General features: G+C 46.3%; 1 protein-coding gene across 2 annotated transcripts; it reads left to right on the forward strand.

The window, feature by feature from the left end:
* Window positions 1-1,007: 1,007 nt before the first annotated feature.
* Window positions 1,008-10,804, forward strand: LOC134021423 (transmembrane and coiled-coil domain protein 3-like). Of its 2 annotated transcripts, none has more exons than XM_062462227.1 (4): window positions 1,008-1,201; window positions 7,842-8,839; window positions 8,961-9,096; window positions 9,307-10,804. In XM_062462227.1, exons 1-4 carry the CDS (start codon window positions 1,121-1,123, stop codon window positions 9,607-9,609), a joined length of 1,518 nt encoding a protein of 505 aa, XP_062318211.1. In that variant the 5' UTR covers window positions 1,008-1,120; the 3' UTR covers window positions 9,610-10,804. The 2 variants fall into 2 exon arrangements, with proteins under 2 accessions (XP_062318211.1, XP_062318212.1); XM_062462228.1 differs by having other exon boundaries at window positions 1,009-1,201; window positions 7,845-8,839.
* Window positions 10,805-18,575: the final 7,771 nt, after the last annotated feature.

The following is an 18,575-nucleotide window of genomic DNA, read 5'->3' on the forward strand; positions in this document are numbered from 1 at the left end:
TTTGTCTTATTAGTCAATTAATATTTCATCAAGATGCTACAGATAGACAGGAGCACGTAACTGTAAGCTCTCTTGTAGTATAGTCACCTGGTGAAGGCTAATTAAAGTCATTGGTAAGCTCATTAAAACTGTATGACTTTCTGAATGAGTTTCAGGGTACTGTTTTTATATTCTATTGTTCAGGTATTCGGTGTCCTCATCCCTATATTATTCAATCACTTGTTGTAACCACTTTTTTTTGCGTTTTTACTTCACAGGTCCATGCAAGTAGCATGCAAAGCAGAGCTGCTCAGTTGCTCAGTAACACATCAAAACTAGCAGGTTATCACAATTCATGTGTGTAAAATATCATGTTTTTCATTTGTTTATTATTTGTTTGCCGTGTGCTTGTGTGCACGTTATTGACAAGTCACATAGGCTGTTAGGCCTATCAAAGTATTAACGTCCAGTCTATACACTAGCTGATTCAGATTTATACTGCTTTTAACAGTGTCATAACATTTACCATAATGTGAAACACTGCAAAGTTTCTCAGTAGCCTGCCAAACCAAAACTAGCAGATTACAATGCCATGTGTGTAAACATGTGAAGACAGTTTAACCCTTTAACATGTTCTGTCTCACAGCATCCCAAATAGGGTCGATTAGTTAGCCACCGACGAGTAGCCTACATAATTAATGAAAAAGAATTGGTAGGTTGTACCCATTGTGTTTAAAAAATCGTTATTGGGTTTGGCTGATGATACATGAGGCATGGCACGAGACTCATTTGTTGGCTTAGTCTATACGTGCGTGTGTGTGCACTAGCCTATCGACATGTTATGTTAGCCTAAAGCATAAACTTCAAATTTAGGGTATATTAATTAATTTAAATACTGCTTTTAACAGTGTTATAACATTTCTCATTCTGTGAAACACTGCAGAGCTCCTCGGTATGTGGAAAAACTTAACTCCACCTCCTCAGTCCACTCGGCTGAGCAATATAGGCGGAGTTTGGATCCACATTGTGTTTTGTTATGTTCGGCTTGGAGAGGGGGCTCAATGTGCTAGGGGCCGACATAGATGCGACACAAATGTGACGAAACACATGCCCAAGTTTTAACAAGTACCGCGAGTCCTACATGGTGATTATGCCCAGCGCCGAGCCAGCTGTGCGAAGTTTATCAGAAGTAGAGAAATACCTCAACAGCCGGGACAGAATGGTAACTATTAATTCTAATTTTTACCCACAGTGCGTGCAGTGTAGCACAGACATCCAATTGTCATCGAAAGACTCCCATATCAAAATTGCCTATATGTTAGTATAAAACGACGTGGTCTAAGCATTTTACCGGACTTGGCTACTTTGTTGCAGTGCTTGAGAATGGAGGGATTTGTGAGATTTCTGTGTTCGTGGTACTAGCTGGCTGACTACGCTGATTGTTCACACAATTAAAAGGGACGGTTTGACCCAGTTTCTTTTGATTCGTTACCTTGTTTATGACTGAGCATGCTTTGTCATTAAGCCTATCTTGCCTCGCTGTGTTTGTTACATTATTGTTTACAAACTATATTTTACTATTACACCTGTGCTGCCGGGGTTAGACCTGTTTTGAGGCTCAGGTGACGAGGTTCCGCTGTAGTTGTTTTCCGTAACCTTTTGTAAAAGGTTTAATCTAAAGTACTGTCTTTTGTTTAGGCATTCAGCTGTTATACCTATGCTGTAACAGTAATACATTGCTACTCATAAGAACATTCAAAAATGAAACTTTGTGTTTATCTGCATTTGCAGGTGCACCTTATGTCGACTGTAATATATATATAAAATAAAATAAAAGCTGGGGTCTGAGTAAAATGTCCCAACACTCAACTTCACTTCTCAAGGATCACAGAGTAACACACTGGCAGAGGAACGCTCCGCCCAGCGTTTTAAACGAATATCTGAACTTCAGCAAACTGTACAGCACTTTCTCGGGGTTCATCACCCTCTCATCCAAATAACTTTGGGGTTTATTCTGTTTCTCTATAAATGTATTAAGTTCCAATCACAAGGCCATTGTTCTTCCACTGTTGTGTCACTGGCAAACACCTTTGCGGATTTGTGTATCCTGGCCTACTCTTGTCAAAGCAAATTAGCTATGTCAACCGTTGCCTATTTAAAGAAAATTACCTTGAATACTAAACTCACAATTAACTCCAACATTCCAATGTGTAGGCATGTGTTTTTAGGTACCAAATCCTATCCTTTCTGTTCTTCGTCGTCATGACAGTTCATAGATCAGTAACAAGTACACAAGCGGTATAACCAGTTATTAGATTGTTCACATTTTAAACTGGAAATTTCCAAAGTGCATCTTGCTGAAATTCCTATTGTACAAATCGATGCAGGGGGTAAGGAGAAATTGTGATGCAGCACTTTCCTTTCAAGAGCCTATTGGCCAGCAGACTCCTTTAGCCTCATTATGCTCGAGGTCTGTGTATGGGTTTGCATGCCTTTCTCAGGTGACGCATGTCCTGTTCGGAACCTGGCTTGTTTCTAAACTTTTCTGTCCTGTCCTCCCCCATTTGATAGAGTGGCTTTTATGAGTGTGAAGCATATGAGGTCTATGGTGTGAAGGAGGTAATAACTCGATCATGTTTCTTCAGGGATCTGCTTCCTTACAAGTTGGTCATGTTGTAAAGCATCACCAGACTACCCCCCCAAAAATGTACCAATGTATTGGTACATTATACATTTGAGGTCATTATATATTAGGACATTATTTGAGCTTTGAAAAGGTCTTTAATTTCTGACAAGCCTATTGAAGACCTTTTAATTCACACTGTCCACAGGGGCAGACAAGGATGTGGAGTGTTGATTGGCTATTAATTTAATTTCTGACATTTTGGGGGGGATTTTTTCAAACAATATTATATTAATCTTTTTGAATGGCTTGTGGAGGAAACTAAAAAGCACTCCTTAGTTATTTATTCAGCTTGATCTCTGTCCGTTGACCTCTCAAGGTGTTTTACAATGAAGACGAGACTGCAATGGCAGCTGTGGGATGCAAACGAGGCAGAGGAGGAAGATGGGAGAGATGAAGGCTCACAGATGTTTGACCACATTCAGGGATCTGTTATCTCTCTCTCTCTCTCTCTCTCTCTCTCTCTCTCTCTCTCTCTCTCTCTCTCTCTCTCTGTGTCTCTTTTACTCCCCCTCTTTCTATCTCTCTCTTACTGTCTCCCCCCCCCTGCATGCACCCTAAGTTGGCCAGGCTTGAGAGTTTCTGTGTCCATGAGCATCAGCACAGGCTATCTGGGGTGAATAGCAATAAGCACCACAGGCTCCTTCCTCTCTCTGGGTCCTCTTCACTTGTGAAGGGCGGTTTTGTTCTTTTTCTCTATGGTGAAGGCTTCTTGTGTGTCAGCCAATGTGTCTTTGTGTGTTTGTGTATAGGGTATGTATGTGTGTGTGTGTGTGTATGCATGTTTTACAGCCCTGCCCATTCTCGGTAAAATCAAACTTTCAGACATTTCATTGCGCGCGTGACCTAATGTTGGTGTTCCGATTGCTTTACCAGATTAGGCCGTCAGCTGCTATTGTGCCGAGTTGCTAACATGACTTCCCTGTAACAATAAGGGCCCTACCTTCCTGTTTAGCTTAGAAGTAACGTCTGCATTCTACTGCAATGCCCCAAGGGAGGGGCCATTGGGTTCCCCCAGCTATGGTTTTACCCATTATTCCTTCTGATAATCAACATAAACATTGTTCACTTTGCTTACACAGCTCAATGTTTATTACACATCCATCAACAGCAACTACTAGATCAGGTGGCTGTTTTCAGGCCAGTTTTGGGCCCATTGTGTCCTTCGCTCCCGAAGATTTGAAAAGCCCCAAAGATTGTCCTCTCAGTGCTCCTCTTTCTCAGGCACAGGAGTAAACAGTTTGTCACTGTGTGAAATTGGATTAAAACCAGATAATTGATCCAAAAGGGGGATTGCAGTGCAGGATAAACAGGACAGCATCTCCAATTCAGGCCAGTGGCACTGGCCAGCAACAACAGGCGGTGGAATTGTGATGCAGAGCTGGTCACTGCTTCGCTTGCTTGGTGACCCTCCATTCCAGGTCAGGCTTTATTATCCAGGGTTAGACTTCGAGAGCAGGACAGACTGTGGATGATTAGGGCACCGCTCTATCCTGAAGATATCCGAGGGATGAGGGCTGCGATGTGAAGGACCCCATATGCCCAGGCATTCATTTCAACGAAGATGTAGTCTGTGCTGCACTATGGTGTAAATCTTGTGGATACATTTGCAAGTCAGCTTCCTGCCATGTAGGCACTCTGCACACACACACCCTGTCTGTCCCAACATTTCCTGACAATGTGGAGCATCATCAGATGACTCACACTACAGCAGGCATGCAAGTGTGTCCAGGAATGTTGACTGGACACTTGTCACGTTTTCCACTTACAAACCCCACCTCACAGGACCTCATTAAGTTCACATACCATTTTAGATTGCCTCGATTTAGCAGAACACACATACTGGTAACTGGAGCATCCAGTGTCGGCAGGTGTGAGGGGAGATAAATGTTAGACCAAGAGTTGCTGGCATGCAGGGAGGCAGGCAGACAGACAGACAGACAGACAGACAGACAGACAGATAGACAGACAGCTCGCTGGCAGACTGACAGGCAGTGCCCTGTCCTAGGAGGATCCTTCTGCCCTGAGCCAAGCGCAGCACCACTGCCCCTACACTGCCTACTCAAATTAGCTGAATCCTAACTTGATTTCCCTGCAAGACCTCACTGACCCCCTGTCAGGACCTTAGGAAGGGAGCACTTTGTCTCCAAGGAGTCCCCCCCACACACACACACACTCCTCTTCAGTGCCTTCTCCTCTCTCTCCCCAGAGTGTGCCCTTTCTGCCTTTTAGAAGAGCTGAAGTGAAAAGTAGGGCAGCTTCTACCACAGCAGATTGGGGAGGAGCATTTTTCATTAGTGCAGAAAATCATTTTAACCGAAAACTCTGTCCTCCAGAGAGACGGTGCAAATCCCAAAACGATGAGTCAGCGTGTGCTGAGAACCCCCAGACAAGGCGATGCACACGCCATGGAGAAGAACAATTTAGTGTTCTTTCTCCTTGTCTTCTTCACCTGTGGACCCTCTGTACCCTGAGTGTTAGTCATGGGAATTAGTCTTATTAATTATTATATGAACCAATTTGACCCACATTTTCCCCAGTATACAGAGATAGTGCACACATCTGGTACTTATTTTCCAACTGTGACTGGAATGTGAGTGTGGCAGGGTTGTTGGTCAGATTATGTCCCCCACTGCCAAACATCTCCTGCTCATGCAGAGCTTTGGCCCAGCTGCAGGCTATAGCAGCAAGCCTACACCCCAGCTCTCTCAAATCTCATTGTTGGCTATTTATGTCTCTACAGTGCGTTTCAGATTCAAACATGGAGCAGAATCAGCTTTAGAACCTCAGCACAACCGGGGATGGAGGGCAACTTCGATCTAGCTAGATTTTATTCCAATGATTTTAGTCCTAAACTGAAAGGCTACGATGAGATAGGAGTACGATATCTGCTACCAGAGTCAGCCGCAGTGGTGTCAGACTACAGTAGCGCAGCCCACAGCCTGCCTTGGTGGGCATGTTCAGGGTTCAAACAGGAAGCTCTTTGTGTGTGTGTGTGACTGAACTCTAATACGCCGGTAACGTGAGCAGACACTGACCTCTGGCATTACACAGGACATCATTCCATCTCCTCTTCCTACAGGTTGGACCATTTTTTGATTACATTAGGATTAGAATAGATTAAACGTCATGCATATTTCGCCCCCCCCCCCCGGTGGACTACTAGACTGCATCTTAGATGTGAGGGCTGAGCTTGTGTGTCAGGCCAGTGAATACATATGCAGGAGCCTGGTCATTGGAGCCCTCTCCAGTACAGATACTACAGGGACAATGCGTGTTTTCTCTGCAGAGAAAGAGGTCTGTGTTCAGGGCTGCTCGATGCCGGAGAGGGGGAGAGGAGCCTGGGAGGGAGATGGAGGAAGATAGGAACAGGCAAGGTAGTGGAGAGAGAGGAGTAGGGTGGGCTGTCATTCTGTATTTTGTACAGAATCGTTTTGTTTTTTTACTTCACAGCATGGCCAATTAAGTACTCTTTACAGTACTGTAGTTCTATACTGTAAAGCAGTTTATACTGTATATGTCATGAAAACCTAATGGATTCAGCCACAATTCTATTGTGAAAAATGTAGTCACACTATTGCTGACTCACTTTATTACACATCAAACAAGTGTCACAAGCTGACCAAGTGTGATTGTGTGTCTGATCGTGGCCATAGAAGTACTGTTGTGATGAAAGAAACATAAAGAAAGAGGATAGTCTTCCATCTCTTATCTGTTGGTGAGGGAATGCTGTGAAATGATCACTTGGATGAGTGGACAGTTTTCGGAGAGAGGTTCCCCTTAACTTTCACTATGCATCATTGTTCCAAAGTTTTACTGAACAGCATGCCGTTAACTGAGTTAATGAGAGTTAACACAGAGAGGAAAAAGGAAGTGTTTTGCTGAATATGTATGTGTGTGTCTGTGTGTGTGTGTGTACAAGCCTATCTGTGTATATATCTGGCCCATATGCTTAATCATCCTGTGTCTGGACTTCTTTCGTGTTTCGTGCATAGTCATGTGTCAGGAAGCCCCAGTGGTAATATTCAACGCTCATGTAACTTGTCACGCAACACATAATCGTTCCGTAACGCTGTCGAAATGCTAAGAAGGATTGTGTGAGTGCTGTTTAAGTCCGGTCTGGGTCACCGTGATCTTTTAACATGGTGCCTGGAATCAGAGGTGTTATATATGGTAGGATTATTAATGCCATTCTCCCAGAAAGCTGTTTGTTGTAGTGTTGCTGTTCCTTTGTACAAACACCAGCTGCCTCCCCTCTCCCTGGCAAACCTGATATTCAGGTTCATGTTGGGCAATGAACCTTAGGCAACAGTACTTAGGTACTTTTACCACCTCTTTTTGAACGTTTGATTCTTTCACAGATTGTGCCTCCAAATGGCCCAATCTGAAATGGCCCCTCTCAAATGGCCCCTCCTTAGATCGTGTTTACTCCTAAACATTAACACTACATTTCCCTCACACCGAGCTGCAAATTGACAAATCAGCATGCACTGCCAGATACCATTATCGTACCCTTAAAAAAATAAATAAATTGGTTTCACTTCCCTGTCCTCACCTGGTTTACATACAATACCTTGTTAGTCCATATCGCTACAATGCATAGTTTGAATAAAATGGCCCATGAAATATTCGCCTGATGTGTAGGCGGGGGAATTCCTGTGTGTCGGGGTCTGACAGTATGTTATGGTGACCTAGATGTGGATGCTTCACATCCCTCAAACTCCTCTGATGGCCGTCACACTTGTTTAGTCACCCTTCCATCAGTAGGCTACAGTGTACACAAAGTAAGATCCGTGGCCTAAATTTGAACAGATGTGCTGAATAAGAGCATTACACACACGCATACACAGCCAGATGGTCACGCTCTGGGTAATTGCTGCAGGCAAGACACGCTGTGCATACAGACGCTTGACACTGCTGGGGCATGCAAGTGTCCACAAATGGGAGGGCATCAGATCTGATAATAAGGATTAGCTCCTTAGTGCCAGATTGGGTCGGTTTGTTTCGTCGTGTGAGCAGTTTGCTAAATCCAATCTGTGGCTCTCATTTCCATATGTGTATTTGTTTCAGAGAACACTCTTCAGTTCACGCCATAGTATTCGATCCGAATTATGCCCCACTCTTTTCAGGCCTCTCTGTGGTTCTAGTTCTGAGGTTCTGTTTTTTGGCGTTCCCTCAGCAGACGGAGCGTAGCGGCGAGGGCGGCGTCTCGGGCGTCCCGTCCCCGCTGAGACGGGGCAGCTCGGAGAACAACCTGGACCTGGACCTGAGCGACGGGCCCTTCCCGGGCCACGGGAGCCTGGAGCGCAGCCGCTCGGGCCTGGACAGCCTGCAGCAGAAGATCCTCAAGGTGACGGAGCAGCTGAAGATCGAGCAGACGGCCCGCGACAACAACGTGGCCGACTACCTGAAGCTGGTCAACAGCGCCGACAAGCAGCAGGTGGGGCGCATCAAGCAGGTGTTCGAGAAGAAGAACCAGAAGGCGGCGCAGAGCATCGCCCAGATGCAGAAGAAGTTGGAGCAGTACCACCGCAAGATGAAGGACAGCGAGAGCCACGGCTCCTCCTCCTCGCCGTCCTCCTCCAAGCACAACAGCCTGCCGCGGGAGTCGGAGCCCTCCAAGGATCTGCTGAGGAGCGGGAGCGGCCGGCACCCCGCGCTGGACAAGATCAAGACCATCGGCCCCGGCGTGTCCCTCTCGCCTCCGTTCTTCTTCAGTAAGCCCCGCGAGTTCGCCAACCTCATCAGGAACAAGTTTGGTAGCGCCGATAACATCGCTCACCTGAAAACCACGCTGGACACGCCCTCGCCTTTCCACTCGGACGGCGCCGGGGGGCGGGGCCTAAGCGGGAGTGCCAACATGGTGGCGAAGCAGCCCAAATACCCCAGCGACGACGAGTGTTCCTCCGGCAGCGCCTCCATATCGGCCGACAGCAATGGGAACTCGGCAGGGCTGCGCGTTGGAGGAGGTACAGGGGAGGCTGGCCAGGGCCAAGCCCAGGGACAAGGGCAGGAGGCTGGGGCAAATGCCCAGGGAAGACTGGCCCTCAGCCTGGAGGAGTTGAGGGAGATCCGAGAGGCCCAAAGCCAGCTGGAGGAGGACATGGAGGAGCTAAAGTCCCAGTTTCAGAGAGACTTCGGTCTGATCACCCAGTCAGTGCAGGAGGAAAAATACAGGTCAGCTCACAGACTCCATCATCACAGTTGTCATTCTGCAACTGATAGAAACATTCAATTAACAGTAAATAAATCCTTTTGAGGAGGTAATGTTGGTCAACTTTTTTCTTATTTCTGTTAGGTACGAGCGTTTGGAGGACCAGCTTAATGACCTCACAGAGCTTCACCAGCATGAGACAGCCAACCTGAAGCAGGAGCTGGCCAGCATTGAGGAGAGGGTGGCCTACCAGGCCTACGAGAGGGCCAGGGACATCCAGGTACGCCACCAGAGAAATACTCCTAAAACATCTTGATTATCGCCATACCCATTTTCTTTTTGCATGCAGTCGCCGTTTAAGTGGGCTCGCCGTTGGCCGATCGCTCTTCTCCTCCTCTTGTTTCTCAAACATTCTTTTTGTCTCTCCCTCTTCACCTTTTCATCCCTTTTCCTGTTTCTGTTTCTACTTCTCCCCCTCCCCCCCTGGCAGGAGGCCCTGGAGTCGTGTCAGACGCGGGTCTCCAAGCTGGAGCTCCAGCAGCAGCAGCAGCAGACGGTGCAGCTGGAGAGCCGGGACGCCCGCGTCCTGCTGGGCAAGAGCATCAACATCATGCTGGCCATCGTCACCGTCATCCTGGTGTGTGTCTCCACCGCCGCCAAGTTTGCCGCGCCCCTCATGCGCAGCCGGCGCCACGTGATGGCCACCTTCCTTGGCATATGTCTGCTGGCGCTCTTCTGGAGGAACTGGGAGCACCTGCAGTGCGTGGTCGAGAGGGTTCTGGTGCCACCCTGACGGGAAGGGGGGAATGGGGTGTTTGCGCGGTCAAAACTAGGTTTAAACGCTATCCAAACAGGTCACTTTCATGAGCCTTTGACACGATTGGTTGTACAATCTTCAGAAGGCACAGTCTTCTCAAAGTCACAGAGGTTTACGGTTTACAGTACTTCACACTATCTGCTTGGTGCTCTGCTTGGCACAGCTGCACTGAGATAGTGAGCTGAGTACCATCCACTACACACCGGACACAGAGATTAGACCGCAGTAAGAAGGTAGACATTTTGTTTATTTGTCCCATCGTTGTCATTTTAAAGCTAATCCTCATTCCATTTTATCGTCCTCCAGGGCATTGTGAGTCACCTTTTAGTTTTGTGTCTTAACTATTGTATTGGATACGATTTTTAGTGCAATATATCCAATTTCTTTTAGACCACTTGTTTTTATTGTACTTTTATTATATTTGTTTTATAACCTTTCATTGTGGAGTGAAAGGGCTATAGCCAAGCCTTGTGTCATTTCTGAAGACGTCCAGATATCCATATCCACTAAGACCACTGCGGGGGCAGAAGCAAGAGCTGGGCTAGCTCCAACCAGAAAAACTACAGAAAAACGTGTCCTTAAACATACTGATATTGTTAGGGTTTCGCTACTTTTAATCGAGCTTCTGTGATAACGTACTGTATATGAAGGGGCGAAGGAAGACAACTGTTTACACTGTGATTTGAGGCATTATGTTCTTTTACACTCCACGGAGAAACTGATACTTTCTCTCACTTAGAAACGTGAGCAGCCTTAAAGACTTGTTAGAGGACGGATACTGTAGAATCCAGAAGGACACTGCTAAATAAGAGGCTTACGATGACGTCCACTATCTGGAATGGTATGTGTGTTTGTTCGCAAGTCTGAAAAGCGGAATGACCGGTCTTGTGTGAAGACTTAACGTGTAAATATGTTCCTTGTCTAACATGATTTTTTCTTGACCTTTCACAATGTGATTTGTGTGGCCTGTGTCACAGGAGGGTTCATCATGGTTTCATTCCTGTATGAAACCATGCTAGTTCCTGTATTGACACATCTGACAGACATCCCTGCAATGCATTATGGGACCATCTAAAAAAGAATCTCCTCACAATGCACAATGTGACTTTCTTGTGTTTCCTCATACATCATGTGCCTTTCTGTTACAAGTCTGTGAACATTAAATACTATTTTAAATCAACCCACCCCCCCCTTCTCTCTCTCCTTTGACTGTAATATTTTATTGTATGTTAATTCTCGCCTTGAGGCTATAAACACTGTTGGTGTTTTGCTGTCTATCTCCCTCACCAGTTTACCACTAGGTGGTACAAGTGTCAAACAGTAGAACGCAGTTGTTTGATCCAGTGTCATACGTTTGCCCTGTTTTACTCCTTTAGTGAAAGAAAATTCTGCATCTTTCCGTTTCATACTTACTAAAATGACACCCACTATCAGATTGTCAGACCTAATCAATATAGTGAAACCAAATAGTGTCACTTGTCACTATCTACAACCTAACCTTAATGATACAACAGTGACCTCTACTGGTCAACAACCAGTACGACAACAGTTTTCTGAACTTTTTTGCCCTATCAAAACATCTACAAAGGCTGACTAACATTTACATCCATGTTTTACTTCCTGCGTGAAACAAGGCAAACATAGACAGATATGACAACCTGCTTGTGTAGTTTAAACATAGAGGTCTTGTAAGTAAGTAAGTAAGTAAGTAAGACTTTATTTATATAGCACATTTCATACAAGAATTGTAGCTCAAGGTGCTTTACATAAAATCAATAAAAACAATAATACAAGTGATAAACAATTCAAACAAAAATAAAAATCCCAATAAGATCTCTGTTCAAGAGAGAAAACAACTTTAAACATGCATCTTAAAAGTAACATATACATTTGGTTCACCCCTGGTCTGTATATATAAAACCATAGACTCTGTTAACAGATCCTTTCCCCAGGTCAAGAGTATGGGCCGTATTCTCTGTTAACAAATCCTTTGCCTCAGATCAAGAATACAGATTGTTTTACATATTTGTTTAAATACTTCATGCGACCAGAGTTCTTGTACGCTATCAGAGTTCGCCAACTCTGACCTAGACAAAGTAAAAATAGCAAGTCAAATAATGAACCAAATTTACTAAACCAAGATTCTACAATAAAATAACTAATAAAAGTAGGATTACAAGTAACACACATACATTTGGTTCACCCCTGGTCTGTATATACAGTATAAAACCATACACTCTGTTAACAGATCCTTTCCCCAGGTCAAGAGTATGGGCCGTATTCTCTGTTAACAGATCCTTTGCCTCAGATCAAGAATACAGATTGTTTTACATATTTGTTTAAATACGTCACGCGACCAGAGTTCTTGTACGCTATCAGAGTTCGCCAACTCTGACCTAGACAAAGTAAAATTAGCAAGTCAAATAATGACCCAAATTTACTAAACCAAGATTCTACAATAAAATAACTAATAAAAACTTGTGTGTCTAGGACATGAGAGATGCTCATACAAAGGGTGGAAGTACATCGCATGTTGCTGGGTCACCTGGAGGGGTAAGTCTGACTGAGCTAGTGAATCTGGATGGTCCTGTGTGACAGGCTACATCTGCATGTCAACCATGGGGACTTACTGACAGATGGAGGAAGACTACCAGCAACCAGAAAGATTGTAAATGCGTACGACAGATAGGTATCTTGAATGTAGATCACTGGCACCCACGTAATGTTTTTGTTTCTCAAGAGAGGAGCAGTATATTAGCGGACACAGGCAGAATGTGTGTGTGTGTGTGAGGTCTGTTTTTCCTTCATGGATTTGTGGCGCTTTAAAGGCTTCTGGGTTGAAGAACACAAGCACCTTTAGATGTTTATGACACAGAGAGTATGACTAAAAACCGCTAGAGCACACACACACACGCCCACACACACTCACACACACTGGGAGAGAACGGGCCTAAGAGCTACAGCAGTGGGTTTAAATGGATGATAAGTATTCTCATTTTCTCTATCAAATCTATCTTAATACCAAAAGTATTGTGCTTCAAGCGAGCTGTTTTTCTGTAAACCTCACCCTGTGTTTTTTCCATTCACTGTTCCACATAGCCTCTTTCAACTGCTGGTCTATTCACTGGTTTGGTTAATGATTCAGTAATAATCAGAGGACCTCATCCATCCTCTGTGTTCGGGTTTGAGGGCCTGCTGCCGAGCCTGTGCGTGTTGGCATGGTGACCGCTGGGACAGGACTAGAAGGAGGGGACTGATACGAGCCCGCTCTTCACAAGTGAGAGGAGTGAGAGGGTGAGACTGCTGTCACCCGATACAGGGAACTGGACACGACTGTGTGGTGTGGGTGAGAACTGTGGTTGGACGCTATGTGTTTATTTTCATGAAGTTCATGGAATGTCTGTGTTTTGAGTGTATGTGTGTTTTTTTTTGTGCGTATTCAAGTATTTGTGTTTGTGTCTGCATGTGTATCAGACAGAGAGAGAAAGAGTTTATTTGTGTACTTTACATGGGAAATGCATGACCTTTCGTACAACTTTGGCAGGGATGTTTAAATCCTTTGGCAGTATCGGACCCTTCCCATTTCCTGTTGGTGGTGTCATGGCAACAGGCATTTTGATCACACCCTGACCTTCCATAGAATTGCAACATAACATACAATCTCAACTTCAGCCCAGATCATAATCAAGAGAATCCAAACAAGCCCTTAAACGTTATCAACATACTGTCTGAAATAAAGACCCCTCAACCCCAACAGATCAACCAATTACATAAAACTCAGAAAGGTATTTATCAGTAAATGCTTTATGGAAGCATGATAGCTTCATACAATGCCCTTATTCAAATGCACCTTCCTTTAGTTGCTAAGCAACCATCCAGTGCCACAGCAATGCTTGTAGTTACACACTGCTCAGTTTGGAAGTAGGATTGTGGAGTGAAACAAGCCCTGTGGTTTGATTGGACTGGATGGCTGGATATGAATGATATAGTATTTAATTACCCCGCATGTCAACTTCTGCTATCGTTGCTATGAATGGTAACAAACCATACTTCATTGTGTCAGTTGAAGCAGGGAAAATAAAAGAATGTTTCTATAACACACTATCAAGTGATTTCTCGAGACATACTCCACAAACTAAAGGAGATTCTCACAGGTATATAATGTTCTCTCATAAACAACAACAGTGACTGACTCCATTGTACAGCAGTGGGTATGTGCCATATGAATTCCTCACTGGTAGAAAGACTATAGGCTTTTTGTGTGCGCTAGTGACCCGTGAATTCCATCTCAGCAGTAAGAGCTGATGGCCATATGTATGAGACACATGAAGTTGTGGATATGAAGCAAACAAAGGCAACAGTGTGAGTGGGAGAGGTCCCCTTCTGATGACCTCATACTCAGTGGGATTAGTCTTCCCTTCCAGAACAAACAGGCTGTCTCACAGACACTCCCCCAGCGTGAAGTCCACATTCTTCCCATGTCCATGCTGCTCATAATCCTTGTGTGTTTGTGTATGTATGTGTGTGTGTGTGTGTGTGAGTGTCTGTGTTTCATACCACGCCAGACTCGGTCACCTACTCATCACAAAACTCGCCCTGCAACAGTCTGTTCCTACAGTATCCTCTTTGAGTCTGTGTTTATATGCTTTGTCTGTTTGGGTGCTTGTGTGTTTGTGCGTGTGTGGGCGGAGGTGCGATGGGGGGGGGGGGGGGGTGCTGTACATGTTGGTGTTTGCCAATTCTTTACTTTTTAAGTAACAGAGCTGCTAAAGGAAACAGAGAGCCATGTGTGATGGATGGAACTGCTTATCAAGAGACAGCTATCTGTCTCTCTGTCATTCTATTCTCCTTGTTTATTTAGCTAAAGTTTTCACAGACACCGTTTCAGTTAACAACAAGTTCCATGATTTGTGTTACGAGCATGAGCGACTGTGTTTTTCCTGTTCTTCCTGCTTTGTGACAGTGCTGTGATATGAACATCCTCCAAGGGGCCAGCAAAGGGTTATCCCCGTCAGACCTCTCCTCACCTCTCCTGTCCTCTCCTCACCTCTCCTCTCCTCTCCTGTCATCTCCTCACCTCTCCTCTCCTGTCCTCACCTCTCCTCTCCTGTCCTCACCTCTCCTGTCCTGTCCTGTCCTCTCCTCTCCTGTCATCTCCTCACCTCTCCTCTCCTGTCCTCACCTCTCCTCTCCTGTCCTCTCCTCACCTCTCCTCTCCTGTCCTGTCCTGTCCTGTCCTGTCCTCTCCTTTCCTCTCCTCTCCTCTCCTCTCCTCTCCTCTCCTCACCTCTCCTGTCCTGTGTTTTTCCTGTTCTTCCTGCTTTGTGACAGTGCTGTGATATGAACATCCTCCAAGGGGCCAGCAAAGGGTTATCCCCGTCAGACCTCTCCTCACCTCTCCTGTCCTCTCCTCACCTCTCCTCTCCTCTCCTGTCATCTCCTCACCTCTCCTCTCCTGTCCTCACCTCTCCTCTCCTGTCCTCACCTCTCCTGTCCTGTCCTCTCCTCTCCTGTCATCTCCTCACCTCTCCTCTCCTGTCCTCAACTCTCCTCTCCTGTCCTCTCCTCACCTCTCCTCTCCTGTCCTGTCCTGTCCTGTCCTGTCCTCTCCTTTCCTCTCCTCTCCTCTCCTCTCCTCTCCTCTCCTCTCCTCTCCTCTCCTCTCCTCACCTCTCCTGTCCTCTCCTCTCCTCTCCTCTCCTCTCCTGTCCTCTCCTGTCCTCTCCTCTCCTCTCCTCTCCTCTCCTCTCCTCACCTCTCCTGTCCTCTCCTCTCCTCTCCTGTCCTCTCCTGTCCTCTCCTCTCCTGTCCTCTTCTCACCTCTCCTCTCCTCACCTCTCCTGTCCTGTCCTGTCCTGTCCTGTCCTCTCCTTACCTCTCCTCTCCTAACCTCTCCTCTCCTCTCCTGTCCTGTCCTGTCCTCTCCTCATCTCTCCTCTCCTCTCCTCTCCTCTCCTCTCCTCTCCTCTCCTCACCTCTCCTCACCTCTCCTCTCCTGTCCTATCCTGTCCTCTCCTCACCTCACCTCTCCTCTTCTCACCTCTCCTCTCCTGTCCTCTCCTCACCTCTCCCCTCCTGTCCTGTCCTCTCCTGTCCTCTCCTCTCCTCTCCTGTCCTGTCCTCTCCTCACCTCTCCTCTCCTCTCCTCTCCTCTCCTCTCCTCTCCTGTCCTCTCCTCTCCTCTCCCCTCCTGTCCTCTCCTCTCCCCTCCTGTCCTCTCCTCACCTCTCCTCTCCTCTCCTCACCTCTCCTCTCCTCTCCTCTCCCCTCCTGTCCTCTCCTCTCCTCTCCTCACCTCTCCTCACCTCTCCTCTCCTCTCCTCTCCTCACCTCACCTCTCCTCTCCAATCTAATCCGACATGTTGTCTCTGTTTCCCAGCACCATGCATTTCTGGCTTGTTGCGCAGATAAGCTGCCAGATGTTATAGAGAGTGGGGGGAGGGAGGAAGGGAGGTAAAGAGGGAGTGAAAGGAAGGAGAGAAAGGGAAGCAGAGAGGTGGGGGCGAGGGGTGAGTATTTCAGATGCTGTTTTTAGCCAGAGAAGAGCCACCGTTCATTAGCAGTAAACACTAGAGAAAGAGAGAGAGAGAGAGAGAGAGAAAGAGAGAGACACAATCAGCCCAGGGGAGGAAACGCACAATAGAGGGGAAGTGATCATCCTTCTTCAGTGCTAGCTGTCAGCCCTCTTTGCAACCACCCGTCTGGACCTCATTATAGGTAAATACATTTGGTAAAGGAGTCGTGTGTGTGTGTTTATAAGGAAGTGTGTGTGTGTGTGAGTACGAGGTGCAAGAGCAGAGTGCAAAAACTGTTCCAGAGAGAAGAGGGAGTCAGAGGAAGATAACGAAAGAGAGAGAGACAGAGGGTCTGCGCAGCGACATATCAAATGGAGGGACAACGATAGCTGTCTGGAAAACAACAGCTACATATTTCCCTTGATTCTACCCCCCCCCCCCCCACACACACACACACATCGCAACCCATCTCTCCCACGCTCCAAAACACAGGGCTACAACTCCCTGGAACCTTCCAACTCTCCTGAGGTACACAGTTTCTGTGTGTGTGCTCTCTGCAGCCGCGCTCGCTCGCTCGCTTCAGCCTCCTCTGTGCTCGTCTCCCCCTCCAGCCGAGGGTGGTGTGTGGCTCCTCTGACCCTCTCGCCCACTCGGTCCCTCCTCCGTCATCTCTCCCTCTCTCTCCCTCTCTCTGCCGCAGCTGTAAAGGGGGGGGCCATGGACGGACTGCGTTTGCCGCCACTCATCGAGGAGGCGCTGGACTCGACAGGTCTGTGCAGCTGGTCTGTGTGTGTGTGTGTGTCGTGTGGTATGCGTTTCCATGGCGTACGTTTACATTTGGGTGCTGCGCGGTGGGAAACGGCATGGTAGGCGAACAACCTGAAAAAAGACAGGTGAAAAAAGTGATCAAGAGTTATGTGAAATGAGTATGTTTCTGATGGGCATCAGAGGCATGGCATGAGGTCATCTGAGGGGGAAGTGGAGGAAGGAGGAGTGAGGAGAGGAGGTAAACCATCGAGTGTCAGTGAGATCGACGTGCCCGTCTTCCGGCTCGTCTTGAGAGTAGTCATTGAGGACTAAGGACTTCTAGTTAAAAGCAGAAATCTGTTTGTCAGCTGTCAGACGCCAGTAGAAGACTGTGGACTTCTCTAACAGCTGTGGGAACTGTGGATATCCAATGGGAATGATCCAGAAGTAGGTAATGAATTAAGGCTGCCTGATCCGAGTTTCAGTGACTCAGAGAAGTCTTGTTTTTTACAATGATGAATGATTTAACTCAATTGAGATTAGTACATGTCTTGGCATTTATTGTTTTACCATCAGTCTAAGGCTTCGTCCTCAACTCTAAGCTTGCGGTTATCAAGCCACAAGATGAAGTCTGCTTTATCTCAAAACTTAATTTTGAGAAGAGCCGTCCGAAAAGACCCTGTTGACTTATTCCATTTGTCCTTTTCATGCAAAATCTCTCTCTTGGAATGTCACACTAGACACACTCCAACAGTAGAACAGTATCGTGGTGAGGAATGGCAGGAATGTGTTTTGATGTGTTATCCATGTAGGAAAGAGCTGCCGGGGGGTCCGGCAGTGTGTGGGCCGGTCAGGGAGCAGGCCGATGGGTACAAGGGGGAAGGGGCTTGATGCTTTCCACAGCAATGAATGTGTTTGGTGTTACAGCTGGCGTCAGAAAGAAGCACAGGTGGAGCTGCCAGATCGGGGCTTCCTGTTCATGATGCATGTTGCTAAATGTAGTCACTCAGTTCAATTATAGAATCCCTTTCGATTTCACATGCCCCCTCGCTTTCTAACCTCTTGGGGCGAAACCTAAATTACAACTGTAGAATATGCGTTGCTTGCAGGGCCATTTCTTCAAACTTACAGTTACAAATGCCCAGTTAGACTTTTACAATACCCTCTGATTGTAAGTACTTACATTTGTCAAATGATGGCAGGCGTGTTTTTAAAATTGCTCCCCAAAGTGTGTGACCGGTCGGTCAACCATCTGATACATCCATCTCTAATCTGAGCCCCAGCGAGTCTTTCTCTGTCTTTGTAGCCTTGGCCTGACTTCCATCAGGCCTTCGCACAAAGACAGGCCCTGGTTAGATAGGAGGACTACGCCACATGACTGACAACCAATAATGTGAAATATGTGAAATAGACAGAAACAGGGAAAGACAGAGCTGAAGTGGACTTGCACTTGTACATTACTGAGAACAGTTGAGTGCTTCCGTTCATTATTATAAAGTAGAGCCACGGTATGTTTGGATCTGAGAGTTTTGCTGCTCTGCTTCGGAGCATCTGTTTCATCTTTTATTTTGTTTTATTTTGCTGCTGTTTTTTTTGTTCTATCACTTCTCTCATTCAAACGCCCCCTGTGAACATCCTCTGAAAACAACACTGAATACCTTCTGAACCTTCTTCACAACT

Source organism: Osmerus eperlanus, chromosome 5, assembly GCF_963692335.1.
Source record: "Osmerus eperlanus chromosome 5, fOsmEpe2.1, whole genome shotgun sequence".
Classification (NCBI taxonomy): domain Eukaryota; kingdom Metazoa; phylum Chordata; class Actinopteri; order Osmeriformes; family Osmeridae; genus Osmerus; species Osmerus eperlanus.